Source organism: Ursus maritimus, unplaced genomic scaffold (assembly GCF_017311325.1).
Source record: "Ursus maritimus isolate PB19 unplaced genomic scaffold, ASM1731132v1 scaffold_6, whole genome shotgun sequence".
Classification (NCBI taxonomy): Eukaryota; Metazoa; Chordata; class Mammalia; order Carnivora; family Ursidae; genus Ursus; species Ursus maritimus.
The window spans coordinates 47,192,164-47,216,768 of record NW_024426774.1 but is presented as its reverse complement, the minus strand read 5'-3'; the positions used below and the strand labels follow the sequence as shown (position 1 = coordinate 47,216,768).

Here is a 24,605-nt window from a genome sequence, read left to right as displayed (position 1 = left end):
ACTTTGAATGCTGCACAAGTAAAATTATGGATCCCTAGAATTTGAGCCTATGGATTTTGAGACAATAGTTAAGTTTCTGTTAGAGAAATAGTATGCAGGATTGAATGAAGCCTCTCAAAAGTAACTCCTGATGTGTGGAATATCAGAGGACTGGCAAGAGATCGAGTTGAAAGGATTTTACAGAATGACTTAGAACATCTGGGCTGATTTACAGAGAGGTTAGCAGAAGGCTCTGGAAGGAAGAGAGACATATACACTTGTTAGTTTGATAAAGATATTAATTTATCTGTAATTCCCAGGAGCATTTGGGGAAAGTGAGAGATAGGGAAGTTGAACTTTAAGGCCCTTATTTTGGACTCTGAATTTCTAACCCCTTCCTGGATAGTGCTTAATGGCACTAGAGATCTGAATTCCAGGATCCAAGCTTGAACATGTTACCCAGGTCATGGGTTGACTTGTAGGTACAGGCAGTTGTACCTGTGATGGAAATGGTTAGCTGCCAGGGCAGGTATGCGAGGCTAAGAAAAGACATGGGGATGTCTCATAAGACTAGCTTTTGGGCTCCTCAAATTGAACAATGCTTAATGGTGGCAGATGATAAAATATGCTTTTGCTAGTTCTATTTTTTTTAATATTTTATTTTTAAGTGATCTCTATACCCAACATGGGACTTGAACTCATAACCCCAAGATCAAGAGTCACGTGCTGTACTGACTGAGCCAGCTAGGTGCCCCTTTGCTAATTCTAAAATAAGAAGAATGAGTTAGATGCTGAATTTACCAGAAAGCAAGTAAAAATGTGTCTGTATTTGTTGTGTTTGCTACAGAAGGTGCTAGGGAGCTTAGACTTTAGAAGGTGGGGACTGATTCTGTTTAGAACAGGTATGGACAGGGGCAGAGTTGAAGGGCATTGAAGGGCATGCCATACTCCAAGCTCTTTCTCCCCCACCTCTGCCCTAACTTCTAATTTCTAAGGCTGTGAAAGAAAGTGTGGTAACCACTGTTGGTTGACTGGCCACTACTCCCCCACCCCTCTCCCTTCTTCCTTCTCTCTACATATTTTTCAGTCTTTCAGTGATTGGTCTGGGATAACATGTGACCGAGATTTAAATAATGAGACATAAGCAGAAGTTGCTGTGAGACTTCTGGAAAAGCTTTGTAATATGCTGGCAGGCTTTTTGCCTCTTGACCATACTCTTTTTCCCTAGGACAGGACCAGGTCTTAAGGCACAATAGCCACATGAGGAACAGGCATAAGGATGAAGCATATTTGCTATGGATGCTGCAGTGACAAACCGCAAAGATTCCGGGTCTTTGATGGTATCAGTCTCAGAATTGTCTGTCCCCACACTTCTTGTTATATCAGAAAAATTCTTAATTACTCAAGTTAGAGTTGGATTGGTTTTTTGTTAGTTGCAGCCAAAGGAATCCTTTACAGATAGTAAAGGAAAGGAAGAGGATATAGCTAACGGGGAGACAGAAGTAGAAAGGACAAGTTGAATGGCACTGGTATAGGCCCTGCTAGGATGGATGGGAATTTCTTATAGCAGGTAAAATCTTTAATCTCACCAAACCAGCACTTCCTTGGTCTGCCGTCAATATGATGTCCTGGGACCAAATTCAGCAATTAGTTTTTGGGAAGTCCAAAGTTATACATGGATTTTTGACATGGGAGGCTGGTACCCCTAACTCCCTATGTTGTTCAAGAATCAACTGCATTTATCACAACCACATGGGATTTATCCCAGGAATGCAACGTTGGTTTAATACCCCAAAATCAAACAAAGTAATATACCATGTTTCTAGAATAAAGGACAAAAACTATATAATCAGCTCAAAGGATGCAGGAAAAGTATTTGATAAGATCCAAAACCCTTTCATGAACAAATTAGAAACAGAGTGGAGCTTAACCTGACAAAGGGCTCTACAAAAATCCCACAGCTAACATCATAAGTAGTGATGAAAGACCAGAAGCTTTGCCCCTGAGGTCAGGAACAAGACAAAGATGTCTGCTCTTGCCACTTCTATTCAACATTGTACTGGAGGTGTATTGAAGACCAGAGGGCCACTCCCCACATTTTCTGGACTATTAGGGCTCTAGGATTCTGAGTATGAGCCAGGGAGAAGCACTCATAAAGATATTGGGTGTGTCAACATCCTAGTTCTTGGGGATTAATATTTTCTAAACTTGGGTTAGAAAAAAATACAATAATATGACATTTCTCACACCAGAATGCTAAGGCACAGCCTCATACCCTTTATTACTGCTGTGAAGATCAGGATAGATGTGAGAACCAGGTACAAGAGTGGGATAAAGGGCAAAAAGATGAGTGGGGGCAGGATGTGGTGGGGGCAGGAATAGCTTCCCAGTGAAGGTATTTAAGCAGAATCTGGAAAAAAAATGAGTAGATATTTGTCAGGTAGAGGCAAAAGGAAGGGAGCAGCATGAAGAAAAGGTATGGAGGTATGGAATAGTTTGGCATATTTGGGGGACATTTAGCAATTTATTAGTGTGACTGGAGTAAAGGATGGAAGGGGCATGGTAAAAGATGAAGCAAGAGAAACAGACAAGGCTGGGTCACAAGAAGCCCATGGATCCCATGCTAGCCTGCTGTCTATTCTAGCATCTGTCTGTTTCTCCTGCAGCCCAACACTCTAACTTCATTCCTTTTTTTTTTTTTTTTTTGCGGCTCCTGACCTGCTATCACCCCACTCTCAACTTGGATTCTTGTTCTTGACTCTTCGCCTAATGTAACCAAGGACTTTCCATTTCCCCACCCATTTACAGCCCAACCAGGTCATTGCCTATGTAGCTAGACCTCCTGCTGGACACATCCTGGCTTGAATTCTGTCACTTCTGTGGCCAATTACGGCAGACATGGCTTGTAAAGCTCTGGAATGTGTCTCCAGAGACTCTGACATTTTAAGTAGGAAATTGAAAGACCTAGGTGGTATTTTCATTTCTTTTTCTAGTTCATACAGACATGACTTTGTAAGAGAAATGAGGATGTGGAAAGTGAGTCATTAGCTACATAACTGGGACTACACAGTAGGATTTGGTAACTGAAATTATGTTTTCCTGGTAATGGATAGATTAATCTCATAAATACTTAGAAAAATTACTTTTATTTGTGTGTGTGTGTGTGTATATATATATATATATATATATATATATATTCTCTACCATATTCCACAAAGCAGTTATGCCAGTTTAGAAAAATGTAACAATACAAAAAAGATAAAATACACGAGGGATTGGGCAAAGGAAAAATAAGGGTAGGGCAATAAAAGAGCCAAGATTAGGTAAGCTCAGAGAAATGCAAACCACCCACTTTTGCTAAAAGGGACTCCACAGCTTTTCCTGATAAAAGTGTTTGAGAAGTTATCTTATGGAGCCAGTGAATGTATTTCAGAGAACTCCTGCAATCAGTATGATAATGAGTTTCATATGGCTTTAGAGTGATTAAAAGTTTGGGTCCTGGAGTCAACCTAGATTCCATCCTGGCTCTACCATTTACTACCTGTGTAATCTTGGAAAACTACTTAACTTCTCTGAGCCTCAATTTCTTCATTTGTAAAACAGAGATAATGATTCCTACTTCAACAGATGGTTATGGAGATTATATAAATTAATATTTGTAAAGTATTTAGAACTGCTTCAGGCACACAATAGGCACCATGAAGTGTTAAATTTTTTAACAAAAATATATTGAATAATTATTAGATAATATTTATTAAATTTTGTGAAATTAAAAGTAATTTATAATTCTTAGATATAGATTTATAAAAGTTCCACAGAATGAAGTAAAAACACATTGTTCTCTGTGGTCTGGATTGATTTAAGAGTGAAATTTATGGGAATGGATGGATGGCACACATCTTCCAGGAAGGGCCAGGGAATGGGTTTATTAAGAGCCTTGCTTATCTGATGAAGTGATATTCTTTTGAGGAAAATGAAGTAAAATACTAAAATAAAACAAAATAATCTATGAGGAGGATGGAAAGATATAACAGTCAATTCTCACGTAAGAAAATCAGGGGATGGAATAACACTTAAGGCTGTAGTTGACTAAGATTTAAAGCTTGTGTAAAGTGTAATTAGAAAAGTTACGTAACATTTATAGTTGATGAGGACTGGTGGGCTGGCACTAATGACTAGAATTTAATTATGGCAGTGTGGATTTTGTTCAGAAGAACTACTCCAAAAGAAGGGGGAGAGGAAGAGACAGCATTGAATGAACTGAGCTATGCTTATAGTTGTAAGGAAACCCAGGAGCCTGAAAATGAAAACTTGGTGGAGTCAGCCAACTGGCTGAGAGTAAACCAGAAAATGTATTACAGGCTGTCTAGCCGAATAAGGGATGTGAAGTGGGAATGAAGATTTAATAAACATCTCCTTCTGCATCTGAGTGGGACGGAATGGCCAGAGGCACACTGGTTCTCTTGCCTAGAACAACTAGAAAAGTTGGAATATACACAAACAATTTGTCTGAAGGCAGTGAGGAGGTGCTGAGACAATGAAAATGAGAGGTAGCTAAGTTTCTGGAGGGGGAAGAATCCAGAGAGATGAGGAAATTACTGCAACTGCTTTTACCTTGAAGGCGCATGTTAATTCTGAGCTAGAGGGAGAGCAGATGGGAGCTGAGAATCTAGGATTTGCATATGCTGAGGCACTTGCAAGAGAACAGAAAAACCAGCAGATCTTCTGGTGAGGACCAGCCAGGGCTGGGGTGGGTGCTCAAACCAAATTTTCACTCAGCACGTTTATCAAATATGGGGGCTACAGGAAGCAGGAGTCAAAAACACCCAAGAGAAAGCTTTGAGAAGCAGAGTATCTTAACAGACTTGGGATAGAGTGATTAGAGTTGGGATTGTCCACGGGAAGGGGATGCACACAATATATCAGGTTTCAGTGGAAAATCATGGAAGGCCAGGAGCAAACCAGGTGTAAATTGAACCTTAGTGGGACTGCAGTCCAGCCTGGACTCAGTACAGCTTCTGAGTAGAATAGGATGATTTGTCACCACTCTATTTGCATAGTGCAAGTCAGGATGGACCCTCGCTAGAGGAATACCAATTGGAGCCTCTGCAATTTATTTAGACACACTGAGCATCTTTCATTAGAATATTACCAAATGAACCAAAAGACAAGACCACATGCCTGAAAATCAGAAGAAAAAAAGAGAGCTAAAAGAAGCCACAGGTGATCCAGGTATCAGGATCAGCATACGAGAACTTTAAAATAGCAATGATTAGTATGTTCAAGAAAATAGGTGAAAAAGGGATGCCTGGGTAGCTCAGTAGGTTAAACGTCTGCCTTCAGCTAAGGTCACGATCCCAGGGTCCTGGGAGCGAGTCCCGCATCGGGCTCCTTGCTCAGCGGGGAAACTGCTTCTCCCTCTGCTCCCCCTGCTTGTGCTCTCTCTGATAAATAAATAAATAAATAAATAAATAAATAAATAAATAAATAAATAAAATCTTTTAAAAAATAGGTGAAAAAATGGAAAGTATCTCCAAAAAATTAGAATCTATTAAAAAAAAGAGAAAGAAATGTAAATCATAGAACTGCTAACCAACCACCACATGCAAATCATATGCCAGACATAAGCTAGGTGCTTTAAACATGCAATATTATTTAATCATCTTACAAACTATATGAGATATATCTTGTTGTCTCTATTTAACATGTGACAGGGACAAGAGTTATTAATGTGTCTGTCATGCACCTTCTCCCTTTTTTTCGTTCTTCCCCACTCTACTTCTACTCACAAAAGGAGAAGCCTTGTGAATTCTATTTCTGGATCTTTTGAACAGGAAGAGAGAGACAGGACCCTGAGGGGGAGATAGACTATGTCAGAAGGTCTAAGCCAATCTACAGAATATGTGTATAGCTGAGAGAGGGAGGAAGAAGGTAGAGGAACAGGGACTGGTGATGTAGACAGAGTTTTAGTGTTTTTTTTTGTTTTTTTGTTTTTTTTGAGTGTGTGTGTGTGAGAAAGGCTCTAACCAGGAATAGCTCCTGGTTAGATATAATTGAGGAGTGAAGGAAGAGTATTTGAGAAATCTCATTGTGGGTTATGAACTATTTCCTCTTTGGTGTTCTTTGAAAGCACAAATAAATTTTAAGATTACTTTTTGGCTTCTGGATAGTGCTTCTTTGTATACCATTTATGCGGAGATTAGCCAAATGGGGCCACTAGGTTTTTTAAGGTTTCAAATAAATGAATATACTATTGCATAGAGAGGTTAAGTATGTTACCTGAATTCACACAGCTGGGAAATAATGAAGCTGTCAGGAACCTAGGGCCATCTGATTCCAAAGCTCATGCTTTTCATGTACAATACAAACCACATTTTACCACAATAGATTAGAAAGCTGCCTTGCCTTGACTCCCCAAAAAGAGAGGTAACAAAGGGAGAATTTCTACTCTTAACCTAACTTTGACTAAGGCTGAGAAATCAGTTGGTAAAATGGGAATGTGGTAGAAATGCCAGGAAAAGGCAATCCTGTTATTCTGGAGTTTGGGTTGTCAGACTTATATCACAGACTTTAACCCAAACCATAAGATCATATATTTGAAAAGCTAATAAAAATATGCTTTTCCCTAAAAAGAAAATAGAGCACACAAAGTTCTAATGATAAATAAAGGGATCCAGAAAAACCTCATTGCAGAAGTACCATTTGAGTTGAGTTTTTCAGGATGGGGTAGGGTTTGAACATATTGTGAGAGAGGAGAAGGGACAATATGAACAAAGGTTTAAAGGTGTGGCAATTTAAAGTTTGTATATTAATTTGGCTGGACTCTATGGGGCATGAAAGGGGATGAAGGGAAATGGACTAAAGTTTGAATACTGGCTAAGGAATATGGACTTTATAATCAACAGTAAGCTACAAAATATCTTTAAGCTGAAGGGTGGCAGGATCAGTGCTGTGTTTCAAGAAGATTAATCTGGTGGCAGTATATATAATGGACTGGGAACGGAAACACTAAAGGCACTGAGACAAGATATTATTGCAACATCATAGGGAAGAGGTAAACAGACTCTGAAATAGGATAGTGATGATAAGAATGGAGAGGAGGAAAACATGCAACAGATGCTGTGGGGAGAGAACAGGCAAGGCTTACGTCGCTGGGTATTGGCACCTCCGAAAAACATGTGGCAGTCAGGGGAGTACTTCAAGAAGATTAATGTGGTCCAAATTAGGACCACAAATTAGGGCAAATTAGAAGAGGGAGAGATTGGAGGTAGGGAAACTAGTTAGGAGTTTACTGAAGAAGTCTTGGGGAGAATAAACAGTGGGAACAGGAAGGAAAGGACAGTTACAACTCATCTTATGAGAAGAAAACTGATATGACTTAGTGATGAAGTGGGTGTAAAGGATGAGAAGGCTGGAGGTCACTGAGGTTTCAAGGCTGGGTGAGCAGACAGTGGCGGCGCTGCTATTAACAGAAAGACAGAAGTTAGAATGAGAAGGGGAAACATCACAGTAAGAAACAGAAGATGAGAGTTACACAGGGAGCTGAGGACATCAGATTTTAAAAGACCATATGAAAAAGGTGTAAGAAAGACTAGAAAACCAAGGAGTTAGAGAAGTGCTGCAAACTTGTAAATACAGGATCAGAAGTTTCAAACTCTAAATAAGGTCTTATCACATAGTAGGTACCGGAAAAAGATTGGTTGAATGCATCAGAAGAGGCTTGTGGGGAATTCTCCCTTCTATAACACACTGCCTTTCAGGATTTTTGCTGCTCAGATACGTCATGTGAAAAGCAAAGAAGGAAGAGCCATTCAAACACTGTTTTGCTTCTGTCTTTTCCAGAAAAGGAGAATGTTCTGTCTTTTCCAGAAAAGGAGACAACAGTAACGCAAGATGGGTGAGGAGCTATTACAAGTACCCCATCATTTCAAGTGAATTCAAGTCCTGCAAAGTGCAGAACCCCGGGGTGGTACATGAGGGGAGAATCAGCCTAGGCTTGTAGGCTGTGTTTATCTGGCTACATCCGGAGTACGGAATTTAGCAAGGAGGTTAAAAGCATAGGCTTTGTAGTCAATGAACTCAGTTCCAAATTCTGACTTGGCCACTTTGGTAGCTATGTGACTTTTGGTAAGTTACTTGATCTCTGTAGACTTCAGTCTTCTACATGTGTAAAAATGGGGACAATAATCCCTACCTCACAGAATTATTGTGAGGATTAAATGAGATAAAGTATCCAATGCACTTGGTTAAGTGACTAGCCTCTAGTAAGTGCTCCCAAACATGGGTAATCTATTAGTGGTGGGTCAACCACATACTTGTGAATTTCCATGATAGAGGAGTGATCAATAAGTCTCTTTGGCCTTTAGAATGGTACCTGGCATATAGTACTCAATAAATATTTGTTGAATGAATGAATGAATGAATGAATGAATGAATATTAGATGCTCAAATGCCAAATTCAGAGGCAGGAAGAGTCTGATTTATATATGTAAACTATGAAGGAGTAGAATACTCTTTCTCATCCTTATTTTTAATGGCTACATAATATTTCATTGTTTGGCTGAATTGTTGATCCCATAACCTTTCCCTTATTTCAATTTAACCATTTCTCTATTTAGGACATTCAGGTTGTTCGAATTTTTTACCACTGTAAATAACACTGAGGTAAGCATGCTAGTATATATATCTTTGCTCCCTTTGCTGATTGTTTTCCTGTGCTACGTACTCCCCCAGCAATCGAATTAAAGTTTTGAAGTAGCTATCACTTTCTAGAAAATTTACACTCCTTCTAGCAGTGAACTAAAATTCAAATGTCTGTTTAAAATATCATGTACTATAAGAATGTAGGGAAGCCACTTGAGGGAAATTCCTCCCGAGTGATGTGGCATCTCTGAGATCCTGAAGAATGGGGTGGAGTAAATTGTCAACTGAGCTGTTGGGCTCTGACAGTCAGGATGTATCTGTTGTCTCTGCTCTGCAAAGACAGGGGATATGTGTTCTTCAGATAGGAAACAGGAACTTTGTGGGTGGGCCTAAAAGGGAGTGTGGGCTTTGAAACAGGAAAAAAGAAGCCTGCTTCTGATAGTGAAAGAGACACATTGCTGTGCTGGTCTGATCACCCATATGCTACTAGGTCAAACTGTTCCTCTATTTCCACTCACAGTTAGACCTGTCCTCGATTATATTTGCAGTTGTTTTATTTTGCTTTCTAAGTGTTTCATGCTCTTTTCTAAATGTTTTTAAGCTTTTTTATTTTTTTCCATTTCAGGAAATGGACATCCACTTAGATATTCAATCAGAAACCAAGCAGTTATTTGATACCTCACTCCTTACATCCAATCCTTCACCAAGTTCTGACTCTCTCTCTAAAATATGTCATTTTTTAAATTAAAGATTTTATTCATTTATTTGAGAGAGAGAGAGAGAGTGACAGAGCATAGGAGCAGGGTAAGGAGCAGAGTAAGGAGCAGAGGGGGAGGAGCAGGGGGGAGGAGGAGGAAGGAGGAGGGAGGGGGAGGGAGGGAGAGGGAGGGGGGAAGAATCTCAAACAGACTGCCCGCTGAGCAGGGACTCCATGCGGGACTCATCTCACGACCCTGGGATCACAGCCTGAGCTGAAACCAAGAGTCTGATGCTTAACCAACTGAGCCACCTAGGCGCCCCTAAAGTATGTCTTTAATTGGTTTACTTTTCTTGACTTCAACATTCTAGTCCAAGCCACCATCATCTCTTGCCCAGACTACCATCATCTCTTGCCCAGACTACAGCAATCCTCTCCCACCTCATTTTCTTGTTCCCGTTCCTCCTTCTGCCAGTTCATTCCCCACGTTTGGTGTTAAGTAATCTTTTAAAAACTCAAATCATCTCTCATGATTTCTTTCTGCACTTAAAGTCCAAGGTCCTTAACTTGACCTACAAAGCTTTGCATGATTTGACCCCTGCTCAGTTCTCCAGTCCACCTTTTGGCTCTCTCTCCCTTGATTTCTTTGTTTCAGTCACAGTGGTCTTTCCATTCTTGATTCTTCTCTCAGCTCTTTCCAGCGTTGGGGTCTTTGCACATGCCTTTCCCAGGCATTCTCCTCCTGCCACCATTCACCTGCCTAATTTTCATTCTCATAAACTGACAGGTCTCAGTTTAAATGTCAATTTCACAGAGAGGCTTTCTGGCAGCAGCCTCTTCTTTTCCTTCATAAACTTCTCACAATTAAGTATTTATATATATAATTACATTTTATAATTATGTAATTTGTATATATAAAATTCTAAAGTATAATTTTATATATATATATATATATAGTCTGTCTCTTTTATTACAGAGTAAGTTTCTTGAGGCCATGGATAATGTCTATCATGTTACCACTGAATATCTACAGTTTAGCAAGATGTCTGGCACAGTCTGGGTGTTCTTCATTTAAATAAACCATAATGTCCAGCCCAGTATTAGAGAAGTGTTAAAATATAGTTACTTATGAAAAATATCCTGTTTCCATTTAAATGTACAAAATTAGGGATTTTCAAGTTTAGTGTCATATAACTGAGTACAGGAAGTATTCTCTATAGCATGAAAACAACAAAGAAAAGTCATATTTAATCCACATTTTAGAGTATTTCCATTTTTTTCCTGTCCTCTTGAACATTGGGTCAGGTTTGGGATCAGGGCAGGATTAAGCTAGCTACTTTTCTGTGATTGGTGCCTTACCACTCTTCTTCCTCACCTGGGGACATGCATACTCACCAGCAGGCTGTGACACAAGGCATGGAAGTGCTGCTGATTTGTCTCTAGTTCATCCCAGTCCAGCTGCCAACAGCTTGTGGGTCTGAGGATGAAGGGCAGTCCATATGTCAATGACTCGCAGATCCCACTGGAATTTAGAGCCCTGGCAAGAGACAATGGCAGTTAAAGTCTCTTCAATGATATGCAGAACCTTGACACCAGATCAGCTTAAATTCAGCTTATGTCTAAGACTCTATTGTGAAATCCTTCGTGTTAGGGCCCGTGAATTATTCACCTCAGCATGGCCAGCACCTGGCAAGGTATCTGGCACATAGCAGATTCTCAAAGCCTATTAATCAATGAATGAAGCATCATCATGAAAAGCCATCTAGACTCTGATGGATGTTTCTTCTCCTGAGCTTATTCCATTCCAAGTGACTTTTCTGGGGACACTCCCAGAACACCCCTACTGTAATAACCATGTAACATGATAGTATGCTAACCATTTGCATCCCAGTCCTGGCTCTCTTGTGGCAAGTGCTGAGAGAGGATGCATTTAAGAAGAGGATGAGCTGGGGTGCCTGGGTGGCTCAGTCAGTTAGGTGTCCGACTCTTGATTTTGGCTCAGGTTATGAGCTCAGGATCGTGAGATCGAACCCTGTGTTGGACTCTTCACTGGGCATTAAGCCTGCTTAAGATTCATTCTCTCCCTCTATCTCCCTCCCCCTGCACCTCCCCCCACTCACTCTTGCTCTCTTAAAAAAAAAAAAAAGAAGAAGAGAATAAATTTAAGAAAGTTTCCCAGCAGCATCCGCAGTCACAAACCCATGGACAAGCTCACTCAGATACTTGTGCACAGACGCTGTGATAGGACCTAGGAAGCAGTAAAAGTGGTCTTTGCCATCATTGCTAATTCTACCCAAGAACTGGTTCCCCAGAAGCAGAATTCTAGTACTTAGAGACATGGCAAGGCAGGAGTAGATCCTATCTACCTCCTTGTTCCTTGAACGTCAGACCTCTGTCCTGATGCCCAAACACAGTAAGGTATTCAATACACAGTTGCTGAATGGATAAACACTGCTGATCTTGTTTTTCTTTGTGTTCAGAGACTTTCTGGATTTCCAATCCTCATCCAGTCTTCAGAATGTCCTACTGAGGCATATCTTCCACCATCTGCCCATTCGTCTCCACATGCTGAGCAGCCGGAGCTTGCGCTTTCACTCCCATAACTGTAGTTTCTGCTTTGGAACTGACTCCCACCTCCCTGAAACTTGGCAATGCCCTCTACCTCTGGACTTCCTAGCTGGAACCAGGAAGAATAGGCATTTGCATGGATTGGGAAAGTTCCCTTCTCCCATACTTGATCACCCGGAGCTTGTAACGAGAGGCTGACGACTGGGAGGCCATCTGGTAGAGTGTGCTGAAGTCTCCTTTGGGGTCATCCATTCTCAAGGAGCCGTCAGCTGTGCCAGGGAGCAGGGACGGGCTGAGGAGTCGCTCTTGGAGATCACATTTCAGGCACACTACAATAAAAATGACATTGGGGAGGGATAGTTTGTCACAAGTTACCTCAGGCTATGTGATTAAGAGACAACATCTGCTACCCATTCCACATCCACCAGGCAAGTAAGGCTTGGGAGGAGGCAGGGGAGTGGAAAGGGGAAAGTATGACTGGTTTGGAAAGGCAGAGCAGGTCTGGACCTACAGTATTGCTCAATACAATAGTTAACTTATTTTCTACATCTGATATGGTTTTTACTTGTTTTACTTCTGCGCTGGCTGAACAGTTGCCTCATAGTGAGAGATCTGGCTTGTGATCCAGTCTGAGAGGAACATGGGCCCTCTGTTGAGGAGACAGATAACACTATGATTTGCAGAGGCCCTTTGCAATCACAGATGGAAATCTTGCCTCTGCTGCTTCCCTGTGGCTAAGCTTTGGCAAGACTATAGGTCAGATGAAGGAAGAGCAGGAAAGCAGAAGTCAGGGAGTCAGCTGACAGCTACTGTTTCTCTGTGGGCTCTTCTAGGGACATTCAGGGGAGGAGGGGGAATAAGTTCCTAAAATGGTTTATTTTTTAATTCCCCAAAGAAACCTGAGGGTAGAACCTTCTGGAGCATCATTGTGGCAAGAGACAACAGTTCTGAGGGGGCTTCACCCAGGTATGAATTATTTATCAAGGTATTATGCCCTTCTGTATTAAGGTTCTGCTCTGGCAGGGACATTCACATGCCACAGTGTACGATGTGCTGTTGCATGAGGCTTGCAGCCTTGAGACTACAAAATGTTTCAATAAATTGTATCCCAGGTTTGAATACTGTTAACAAACATGACGTAAAAATAAAAGCAGAAATAATGTAGAAAAAGAGATAGGATGGCAGAATAGAGGTCAGATCCAGCTGGCCCTCCTGGGCCCAGCAATCAGACGTAGCCATTAATTCTGGGTAAGACGGTCTTGGCCTGCTCTGTCTCAGAGCCCAGGAAGTCAGTAGGAGGGGCTTGGCCTAGGACTCCCCTCATTTCCTCTGTGCCTGACTTCTCCATTGTTAGATATCTGGGCTTTAGAACTAGAGAGCTGTATTCATCTGGCTGAGATTATCAACTCTGGTTGTAATAAGAATCACCTTTTTATTAAGGAACTTTTAAAAGATACTGATGTCTGGGCCCTACCTCACACTAGTGAAATTGGGATCTCTGGAGATGGAATCCAGATACCCGTATTTTTAAAAAGTCCCTCATGTGATTCTTACTGCAGCCAGGGCTGAGAACTACTGGGACTATAGTCTCAACAGTGTTCTGAAGCTGGGAAAGCTGTCTTAGCAGGACTTGAGTCTAGAATCAGGTGTGCTTCTCACCACCCTGAACCCATGAAACGAGAAAAGACACTCATCTGAAGCTGACTGTGCACTCTGTCAGAAGGAGGCCTCTGAGGGAAGCACCTAGAGAAGCGGGTGAAGGGCCCTGGGCAACTACAGAAGAAGGTGGAGTGGGTGGAGAAACTTGTAAGGAGTCAAAGTGAACATCTGAGGAGCAGTCCTCAAAAGATTCTAGAGTAGGAGAGCTCAGCGTTCTGTATTGTTTTGTTTCATTTTTTATAGTGAGCCACATTTCCAGGAATCCAGTGTGGTAATGCACCATATTTTTAAAAAAAACAACGGATAGCTATCGCATGGTCTTTTTGCAGTTGTATAAACTCTCAGGTGGGTCACACCCACCCTGCAGGAGGGCTACTTTCCCTAGACCTCACTCCAAGTGCACCTGGTCATCTGGATTCCAGTGTAGGCCTCCCTAGCAGAAGAGCTGGTGAATCTGGATCTAAGTTTCACCATGCACCCAGAAGACCTGCAGATTTCCAAAAAATGACTGCAGATAGAGATAAAGAGTCTGGCTCTGACCCTGGTACTGAAAGCCATGGAAAGAGGGAGGGGAAAGGTAGAGAAATTCTCAACTATACCGTGGGAAAGTGCTGTACAACAGTTGAAGAAAGGCTGGTTGCTGGAGTTCCCAGCCTTGGAGGGCCCCAGCCCTCCTTTTGAGAGAAGTGCCCAGCATGAGGCAGCATCTTTGTTTAGAACTGCCCAGAGTGAAGCAGGTTGTATAGTAGGTAAGGGTCCAGGTTCTGGAGGAGACAGACCTGGGTTTGAGGAATGTTTTCTGGGCTGAGTATAGTCAAATGTACAAAATACAGATTTCTAATCTTAAGAGTTAAGAGTGGGCTCTGGAGTTGCCTAACTTCAAATTCTGCTATTAATTTTTCTGTGCTGTCCTGGGAAAATGTCTAATTTCTCCAAGTCTCAGTTTTCTCATCTGTAAATCAGGGAGATAATATTGGTATTTAATTGATTCTAAGACACATTTTTCTCCCCACATACTAACATCTCTATATGTGTCTTAAAATTGCCATTGGCCAGACACACAATCCAAACACTTACTTACTACCTTAACTTCTCAGTAAGGACAAAATAATATTTCTAAGGGATAAGAAAGCACTGTGTCATGTTTAATTGGCAGTGTTTTTCTTTCTTAGTTGTACATAAAGTAATGGTGTATCTCATAACTGACAGCATCTTAGATTCAATGACATATGATAACAGTACCTGCTTCATGATGGTGGGTGAAGATGAAATGGGATAATGCAGAAAAGGAGGTAACATGGTGCTTGGGGAAAAATAGATATGAAATGGATTCCAGAAGATGGGACAGGGAGGAATTGGCACCATCAGCCTTGGACAAAAGGAGTGGAAAGGAGGTCCAGGGAAGATTTATACACCAAGGAAAGACAGATTGAAATCAAGGTAAGTCATCAAAGGCATCCCAGGCCCTAGGTTGAAATGGGAGTGTGGGGAGGGGTGGGTGGGTAAAGATCTGATGGCTATCCCCAGAAAGAAAGGATCACCATGTGTCTTCCCCTTTGGTGGTGGGAGTCTATACCCATATTTCTCATTGAACTCCTGCCTCTACTAGTTGGGCTACTAGTTGTCCTCCGTGGGGCCCGCCTCTGTAGTTACTTTCGTTTACCTCAGTTTGGTGTCCTCCTATCCAGAAGATCTCTATTTAATCTTGGTTTAATCTTGGTTCTTTACCTTCTCACAGGCTGTGTTGTTAATTGTTGAGGTACCAGCATGCCTCAAGTTATTAGATCAATAATATCTACTACAATTCAAAATGAAAAACTTGAGGAAAATATATGATTCATTCACCTCTTATTTAGTTTAGGTGCTGCCCTATTATTGAGGTATCTAAGTCTTTGCTCCTAAATTAATTGACCCTTGCTGTCTAGGCTTAATTAGGTTCAGTTTTTCTAACTGTGGTTACTTTTTAGAAATTCTTTTCTTACTCCTTGTGCTTACACTGCACAGCCTCCTCCAGTCCCTAAACCTCAACTACTGTGTATTCTGATGACTCACAAATCTACAGTCTTAATCTGAGACTAGGATAATCATAGCCTATATAATATGTCTTTTGGGGGTGTGTACTTGAATCATCTCTGGATCTGGAAATGTTGCTGAAACACTGTGAAGGAAGAAGAAGATGGATATGTTCTTGGTCTGTTCCATTGTTATGTAGCCAGGCTTTGAAGAAAATCTCCATGCTGACAACATCATTGTCTATAGTCTGGAGGTCAATGTCAGTTCCCAGGATAGAACTCTCTGCAGAAGAAAGGGAATTAGTGGGTAAAGTGTTTAATTCTTTAATTGTAAACTTTGAAAAATGTAAAAATTTATATGTACCCATCTTTTGACTGTAAATTCTACCCCCTAGATATCTAGCTTAGAGACATTCTTAGATAGTACATATGGACACATATGCAAAGATGTGCAGTACGGCATTGTTGTAATAACAAATAATCAACACCTCAAACAGGAAGCAATTCAAATACCCATCAATAGGGGAATGTTTAAATAAATTATGGCACACTCAACCTTTGGAGAATTATGCAGCTGTTAACAAACTAAGTTAAGTTAAATGTAAGCTAGGAGACGGTAAGTAAATAAGTAAAGTTGTAGAACAGATGTATAGTATGAACCATTTATATAAAAATAAAATTAAAAAAAAAATGAAACCCTTGGCCTAAGTACATACATATGTATGTAAATGCCTTTTACAAAGGTCTGGAAGGCTACCATCAAACTGTTAATGGTGGGCAGGAGTGGAAACAGGGCAGAGTTCTGAAATATGTTTCTTTTTTATTATTCGTACTTCTCTTCTGTTTGAATTTTATTGTATTTAAAAAACACTCTGGAGGGGTGCTTGGGTGGCTCAGATGGTTAAGCGTCTGCCTTAGGCTCAGGTCATGATCCCAGGTCCTCGGATCGAGCCTCAAGTTAGGCTGCTTCTCTCTCTCACTCTGCTGCTCCCCCTGCTTGTGCTCTCTCGCTCTCTCAGTCAAATAAATAAATAAAATCTTAACAAAACTAAAAAAAAATAAAAAACACTCTGGAATACAAAAATAGCCAAAAAATAATAGAGCAATGCAAGTTAAATACTTAGTTAACGAGGGGGAGCTTCAGCTTCTTCAGCTCCTATTATTTAGTTATTTAAAAAGATTTTATTTGTTTATTTATGAGAGCGAGAGAACACAAGCAGGGGGGAGCAGCAAAAGGAGAGGGAGAAGCAGGTTCCCCACTAAGCAGGGAGTCCAACGATGACATGGGGTTCGCTTCCAGGACCCTGGGATCATGACCTGAGCCAAAGGCAGACACTTAACCAACTAAGCCACCTAGGCACCGCTTCTTCAGCTCTTATTTCACAGGAAAAATGTATTCAATTATTACTTCTGCTATAAAAAACACATTTTTTAAAAAAGTAAAAGAAAAAAATAGTGCACTCCTGAGCTTCATCTCAGACATAGATTATACACATTTGTCATTGGCATGCTGTAACTTACAAGTGTGATTAGCAGCCAGGAAGACAGAAATGGTCTAGTAGAGTGTGATTTGATTCCAAATCTGAGTGAATGGACCTGGGTATGTGGGGTGATGAGGCTTTGCTGGTCTACTTCCTCTTTTAGGCAACACTTGCTCAGGAACTGGGGTCTGGGTCTGCAGGTAAAGGTTATCAGTAAAAGCCATATATAAGGTAGTAGAGGAAGCACAGAGAGAGGAAATGAGGCAAGAGCTGGAAAGAAACCTAAGAGGAACCTGATTTTTTTTTCTCCTTACCATGAGGGGCTCTCTCAAATACTTTTACAAAGAGCCTAAGAAAATTGATGAATTAACTTCTGTGTATGACTCATAGACCCCAGAGAGAAGGCTGGTTTATTTCTAGAACGACATTCCTTGAGGACAAGGCGGCAGAGGTGGCCGACTCTCCACAGGGAACAAAGGGCTTCAGTCCAGCGTGTTGGTACCCACACAGGGGAGGTGTGGTGAGACTCAGATGACTTCATGTCATATTTAATGACTTATTCTGTGGCTGAAAAGAGTCTCCAAATGCATTTCTCTTTGACCAGTATGATTAAAACTCTGCCATCTTCCATGAACAGTTCTGAGGATTCATTAACCATGTATTTCATTCATTCTATCAAGCAGTAATTTTAATTGTGTACTATACAGAAGATGAAATATTGTACACAGCACAAAGATTATATGATACTCTTTTCCCTTAAGAAGTTTATAAAGCTATGTTATTCTTGACCATTCCTCCTCAAACTGTCATCTGCCACATTTATGTACTCGGTACTACTGTGATAAATATGAAGTCACCGCCCAAGAAATGTTCCTCGTGAGTAAAGAGAAAGTATCTTTTTAACAACATGAGTTTTGTCAGAGGCAAAACAAGAAGTAATTTAATTTTTCTAAGCCTGAGGCCTGGGCTTCAATTTGAGTAACAAGTATGGAAAGAACTGAACCCAAAACTTCAGAAAGGCCATATCATTATTAAAGCATGAGAAGGCAGATACAAAATGAAAGACATGGAATTGAGTGAAGGCTCTTTAAAAGTGGAGAGGATAATAGGGTTTAGCTTTCAAACAACAGATTTTGCAGAAGAGAAATAAGTGTTTCTTTTCTTTTTCCCAGGGAAAGAGTGGAAGATTAGAAACTCCTACCATGGCAATATAAGGAGACCACAGCAACTTATCTCCCACCAAAAACCTGGAAACAGAAAAACAGGACTTTCCTTAGATAGTTAAACTACAATATCAACAGAGTGGTGAGGCCAATGAAAAATAGTTACCTTAAGAAAAGAGAATGGCTTACTGACCAGAGCAAGATTTGGCTATAGCCTATGGATGAGACTGGCTTATCCACAGAATGAATGTGTCCATTAGAAGGGGAAAGGGTTGGCCGGAAATGGAGCACAGAGAAAGGAAGCAACAGGAGAAGGCACAGGTAGTGCCCATCTGAGTGTGACTCAGAGGAGAGGGCATGCTGGCGCTGGCTGTGTTTGTCAAGTCTCTGCTGTTCTTGGTGTTATGATGGTTATGGTTCTCCATCTAAGATATTCTGACTTATACTTTGGTCTTCAGCGGTAAGGTGAGTCTATCTCTGAGATGCTGCTGACAGAATCAACTTTCTAATCCTGCAAAGCTGAAGAACCAAGCCTGAAATGTGCTGCCTTTATGAAGGAAAATGCCAGCCTTCCCTGCAGACACCCCATCAATGTTCCTGAAGTTTTTTCCAATTTCTTAACCTACAGGTTCTTGGGAGATCCACAGAGCTTCTTCATTTGCAAAAGTTCTCATGTAATCCCCATAGAGGCTCCGTACTTCAGATTTGAGTCCACAGTTTTGCAGGCTCAGAAGGGAGTCAGCAGTTTCTCAGGGACAGTCACATTGGCCAAGCTAAAGACGAATCTGGAAACCAGAACACACTAGAGGGAGAACTTTTTATCCATTTTCTGTCACTGGTTCAGGCATTCCTTTCCTTGTGCCTGGATCATGGCAGTAGTGTCTTAGTTGTCCTATCAATTCCATTCCTTCCCCTCCAGTACTTATGTACTACTACCAGTTAATTTTTCTAAAACATGGTTTCATCAGTTCCCTCCTTTGCTAAAGACCACATACTGCCTTCCTTGGACATTTTCTTTATTCGCCTTACTCACCCTGTACACTTGATTCTACTCATTATTCCTCAAATACCCCACTCTTCCCTTCTGTGATGGCTCATACGGTTCGTCCCCACCCCTCCCTGTCGAGATCCTATATGCCTATTCATTCCCCATTCCCTAGCTCAGTAGCTAGCTTAGAGCTGAAGCTTAGCAAATGCCTGTTGAGTTCAACAATGCTCCCCCTCCTCAGCTCTAACTACTTTTTCCTGTAACTCTTCTGCTTCAACTAAATTAGTCTCCTTGCCACATGACTTCCTTCCTTCCTTAGAGCGTTTATTACTCTGTCAATCCATGGCTCACTCCTCCCCCAAAACTCAGCTCCAAACTGACTCTGTCCCGGAAGTTAGGTTTAATTATATCCTCCCTTATTCGGGTTTAATCATCAACTCTTGCGTATCTGTGGACTTCATTTGGGCAATACTAATTACTCTTGCTAATCTGTTTCTTCAGAAGGGTTTTCTTCACTTTCCGTGAGTTTATGAAAATGGTGGGATGTGATGGAAAGAGCAGGATTTGAATTGCAACTTGAAATAGTTATGTGACTTTGGACAAAGTGGGGGTAGTACAACCTATTTCATAGTTATAGTGAGACATGAGAAGTGAGATGATTATCTATGAATGGGATGCCTAGGTCCAACAAATGGCATTTTCTTCCTTTTCTCTCATCAACAAAATGATTTGCTCTTACAAGATAAGACAGTGCTTTCCTTTTTTAAAAAACTTCTCCCCCCCGTCACTTCCCTTGGCGACTGCTTTCTCCCCACCACTAACATGTAAGAACACCAAAGGCAGAGAACTGTGTTTCTCACAGATACAATGAAATGTGCTAAACCGGGCACCTGGGTGGCTCAGTTGGTTAAGCTTTTGCCCTTGGCTCAGGTCATGATCCCAGGGTCCTGGGATGGAGCCCCACATCGGGCTCACTGCTCGTCAGGGAGTCTGCCTCTCCTTCTGCCCCCACCCCCAACTTGTGCTCTCTCTTCTTCCCTTTCCCTTTCTCTCACAAAAATAAATAAATAAAATCTTAAAAAAAAAAAAAAAGAAATGTGGTAAACCTGGGGAATGGGAAGAGACCTGTCTCTCCTCAGATGTTGAAGAGCAGCTCCCATCTTGACTAGAGAGCAGGGCACTGGGCACTGAATGAGACGGTCCCACTGACGGTATGAAATAAGAAGGTTACAGGAGTGTGGCTCTGAGTATTTGGGCGGTGAGGACGAGGAAGGACTGGTTCACTGCCGCCAAGCTGTGGTCAGCATTCACATTCAGTGTTTGGACTTGCCCTGCCCTCCTGTGGCCACAAGTAGTGACACCATTTACTGAGCTCTTGTGGAAGGCCCACAATAATAGGAAAAACTAACAGAGCCAAATGATTGAAAATAAGGTAATGCCTAACGCAGTCCTTCTCAGAATTCAACCCAAAAACAAGGTTACAAAATGGAAATGTGTTTAAGATAGGAGAATGCAACACTTTAACACACAAACAGACATAGAATATCTAAAGTAGAGACCTAGGAAAATGATGCTCCAGCTTAGTCCTGTAGATCCTCCCCAGTCCCACAAAGGCCCTGACCTATAGGCCAGAACTGTTCCTTTCCAAATGGCCCTCATATGGTCTGTTCTTGAGCAGGATGGACTTTAGAGGTTCTGGGAACCCCCTGAAATTGTATATAACTCCATCTGTATGTGCATAGGTGTATTCTAATGGGGTAGAGGAGGGGGACAGGTCCTTAATTTTTATCAGATTCTTGAGAGTGCTGTGACTCCAAAAATGTAAAAGGCCCCTGCAAAAACTATGGAACTGTGATATCTTGGCCTTCCCAGGCCAGTTGGCAATCAGTGTTGTCTAGCTTCTGAATATGGGAGTAGTACAGGATGTTAATAACTAGGATAAGTAATCAGAGTAGACAAAGTTTGCTCAGGAACAACTGTGCAGAGTCATTTAGCCACTGTATTTAAAATCAACAATGGCATGAGGGTAATCTCCAATAGCTCACAGTGTTGGGGGCAACCTGGCTTGTCTTTCTGAGCTAGTGTGCCTCATTTATGGAGGTGATGCTTGGACCCTGGGAAAAAGGAGAAGCTCCTTGAAAGGAGGTAGCAGGGTAGTGATGATTATAATGGTGCAGACTCTCTAGAGAAGTGAGTGCAGGACTGACCAAGTGGTGACCATCTTCCTAAGGTTCTAATCTACAAGAGCAAAACATCATTAGAACTGCAATGAGAATAGAGAGACTTTATTTCCCAGAACTCTTCTCAGAGAGAGTAGTGATGTCATTCATTCATTCATCCTTTCATTCATTTGTCATTCAAATAATTATTTATTAATGCCTTCTATGATCCAGGCACTGATTGTGTCAACAAAGAAAGAGACAAATTCTCTGCTTTTGTGGCTTACATTCTAGTGGGAGAAGAAACAATAAACAATCAATAAACAAACAGTGGAAACAAAAAACAATTACAGATAATGATAGGTACTATGAATAAAAATAAAGCACGATAAGGGTATGGTGTGTGTGTGTGTGTGTGTATAAGACAGAGAGAGAATTTTTAGTTTGGGGGTCAGGTAAGTATTCTCTAAGAAGGTGATAATTGAGCAGAGTCTTAAACTAAGTGAAGGGGTGAGTCATGAAAGTGAAGGAGTGGGTCTTGCTATCCATGCTACTGGAGGAAAAACAAGAAAGCTAAAGAAGAATAAGGGAGGAAGTAAGGACTGGCTGATAAGCTGCTGGGTGAAGGATGAGAACCTCAAAGGAGCATGCTCAGGTAACAAAGGTAGTCATTGCAGTCGCTTCTAAGAAGGGTGGGTTCCATTACTGCAAGGCTTAGGTTTTCCTTAGGAAAGTGTGCAAGATGGGGGCAGAGCAGGGCCAGCACTCCTTTCCTTTCTCTTTCTAGCTTTGGCTCCTAAACAATTGTTGAATTAGTATTTTAAAAATATTTGTTTGCAGGTATACAAAACTATTAGCTTGTGTGGAATGCCCACATGTCTCTGCTCAGCCATCCCACACGTTATTTCCTGTTCTGTGGTGGTAGTGAGTGGTGGTGGAAGGAGAGGAAAGGAATCTGGGAATCCCATGAGCAGAGCTCAAGCAGAGACCCATCAGCGTGGAGTGGACATGCCTCTTTCCTAGCTCTAGGTCGTTAACCAGAGAGTTCCATGGTAGACGGTCAAGCTGATACAGCCTGAGGTGGGCTAAAAAAAGACTCAACTGTTAACTAAAGAATAAAATCATTGCAAAATGATTTACAGTGGCTGCTTTACACTGTTAGTGACAAGCTCAGGAACAATGCCTCCCCCCAGCTCTGACACAGATACCAACCTAATTTCAAAGTAAGCATATGAATTAGGAAAAGAAAATATTTCCAAAGCAATTGCTTTGGCTGGGAGATTTTAGAATCTCTTTTTCTCAGGCTGTATATTTCTAAAGGAGCAGAAGCCTGTGACTACTGGTGGAGACTGCTCCGTGGGGAGAAGCTGCACTGCATCCCTACACCTCTGGAGCCCTGGGAACAATCCCGAGTGACAAGGAGCTGGCAGTATTCCCTGCTAGCCAATCTGTTTTGAGTTGCATAACTTGCCCTGCTCTGGCCAGCCCCAGCCAAGAGGAGATCCTGGAGACAGATGCAGGAAAGGAGAGTCTTGGTTAGTGAAGGGGGTGTGTACACCTGAGGGCACCAGGTGTAGCACCTTATCCCCCTCTGTGCCTGCAGCACTAGCACAGTGTCTGGCATACAACAGGAGCTCAGTAAATGCTGCACCACCAGCCTGTTGCTTGCTTTGCGACCTTAGACTAATCTCTTCATCACTCTAAGCTCAATTTCCCATCTGTAAAGTGGGAATGGTAGTAATACCGAGGCTTAGGGCTCATTTGAGTATAAAACGATGACACCTGAAAGCACTCTAACTTTAAAGCATCACGCAACTATAAGGGATGGAAGATTAGAAAGCTGTCTTGCAGCTGTCTACATGTGAACATTTTAGTCAGGAAAATCCAGTGCCATTTCTTTCTTTTCTTCCTTCCTTCCCTCCTTTCCTTCCTTCCTTCCTTCCTTCCTTCCTTCCTTCCTTCCTTCCTTTCTTTCTGTGATATTTTTCTCTTCAGGAAAGTATATGATCCAAGTTGTAAGAAAATACATTTTATCTATGGGCCTTAAGAGCTCTATTTTCATTTTATAAAAAAAAAATGCAACCCACATGCAAAAGAGGTTGGTCCCTACTGATTGAGATATATCAAAGTCTAAGCATAGTTTGACTTGGAAAACACTAGACTTAGAAGGTATTTAAAGGGTTCTCTTTTTCTGCACAAACATATTTACATATTCTATAAGCAAAAGAGCATTTGATGTAAATTGCAATGCAAATCTGAAAAGCTGACTGGGAGAAAGTGTTTTCATAGGCAGTGCGTTGAGGGCGAACAGGGAAATGGGTTATTTAGGAGGTTTGCATGAAGAGGAAGTGGGGCTAGGAAGGCATTGCATCTATTGGTATGGCCCCAAGAACTAGCCTAAGGAGATTTGCCTCTGTAATGCCCAAGGAAGCCAAGGTAAAGATTTACTCTGAAGTGAAAACAAAAGGAGGAACCAAGAAAGAACATAATATTCACTGGGGAGCTAGGCAGAAGAAGGAATAGTTTTAAAAAGACATGGAAGCCTAAGAAAATCCTAAAATATGTCTAGACAGACTATGTGACAGCTTTGTGATCCTGCATATGTATATACATTTTTGTATTTTTGGAGGTGTGTCTTCAAGGTATTGGATTTCTAGGAGTGGGAGTGGCGAGTAAATGCACATGCCCCAAAACCAAATAATGTAATTAAAATGTGGGCAGAAGACATGAATAGACAGTTTTCCAAAGAAGACATACAGATGGTCAACAGACACATGAAAAGATGCTCAACATCACTGATCATCAGAGAAATGCAAATCTAAACTATAATGAGAGATCACCTCACACCTATCAGAATGGCTAAAGTCAATAATACAGGAGACAACAGGTGTCGGTGAGGATGTGGGGAAAGGGGAACCCTCTTGCACTATTGGTGGGAATGCAAACTAGTGCAGCACTCTGGAAAACAGTATGGAGTTTCCTCAAAAAGTTAAAAATAGAACTACTCTATGATCCAGCAATTGCAGTACTAAGTATTTACCCAAAGAATTACAAAAATACCAATTCAAAGGGATACATGCACCTCAATGTTTATAGCAGCATTATCTACAACTGCCAAACTATGGAAAACAGCCCAAGTGTCCACCGACTGATGAACTGATAAAGAAGATGTCATATATACATATGTATATACATATACACATACACACACATACATATATAGAATGGAATATTACTCAGCCATAAAAAAGAAATC

The 24,605-nt window shown here is 41.3% G+C and overlaps 1 protein-coding gene and 1 long non-coding RNA gene across 3 annotated transcripts in view; one reads left to right on the top strand and one right to left on the bottom strand.

Annotated features, from left to right (window-relative positions):
- LOC103671424 (meiosis 1 associated protein) overlaps positions 1-24,605 on the bottom strand; it is a 64,029-nt gene that overhangs the window by 5,812 nt on the left and 33,612 nt on the right. Inside the window, exons 4-6 of the mRNA XM_008700039.2 lie at positions 15,668-15,841; positions 12,054-12,216; positions 10,715-10,856 (exon numbers count right to left, since the gene is read on the bottom strand). Of these exons, the coding sequence (XP_008698261.1) occupies positions 10,715-10,856; positions 12,054-12,216; positions 15,668-15,841 (479 nt within the window). The remainder of the gene's footprint in view (positions 1-10,714; positions 10,857-12,053; positions 12,217-15,667; positions 15,842-24,605) is intronic.
- LOC103671423 lies at positions 5,501-12,427 on the top strand. Of its 2 annotated transcripts, none has more exons than XR_570887.2 (4): positions 5,501-7,876; positions 8,598-8,643; positions 9,248-9,426; positions 11,800-12,427. It is a non-coding gene; the product is annotated as an uncharacterized LOC103671423 (long non-coding RNA). The 2 variants fall into 2 exon arrangements; XR_005832872.1 differs by lacking the exon at positions 11,800-12,427 and adding an exon at positions 9,547-9,583.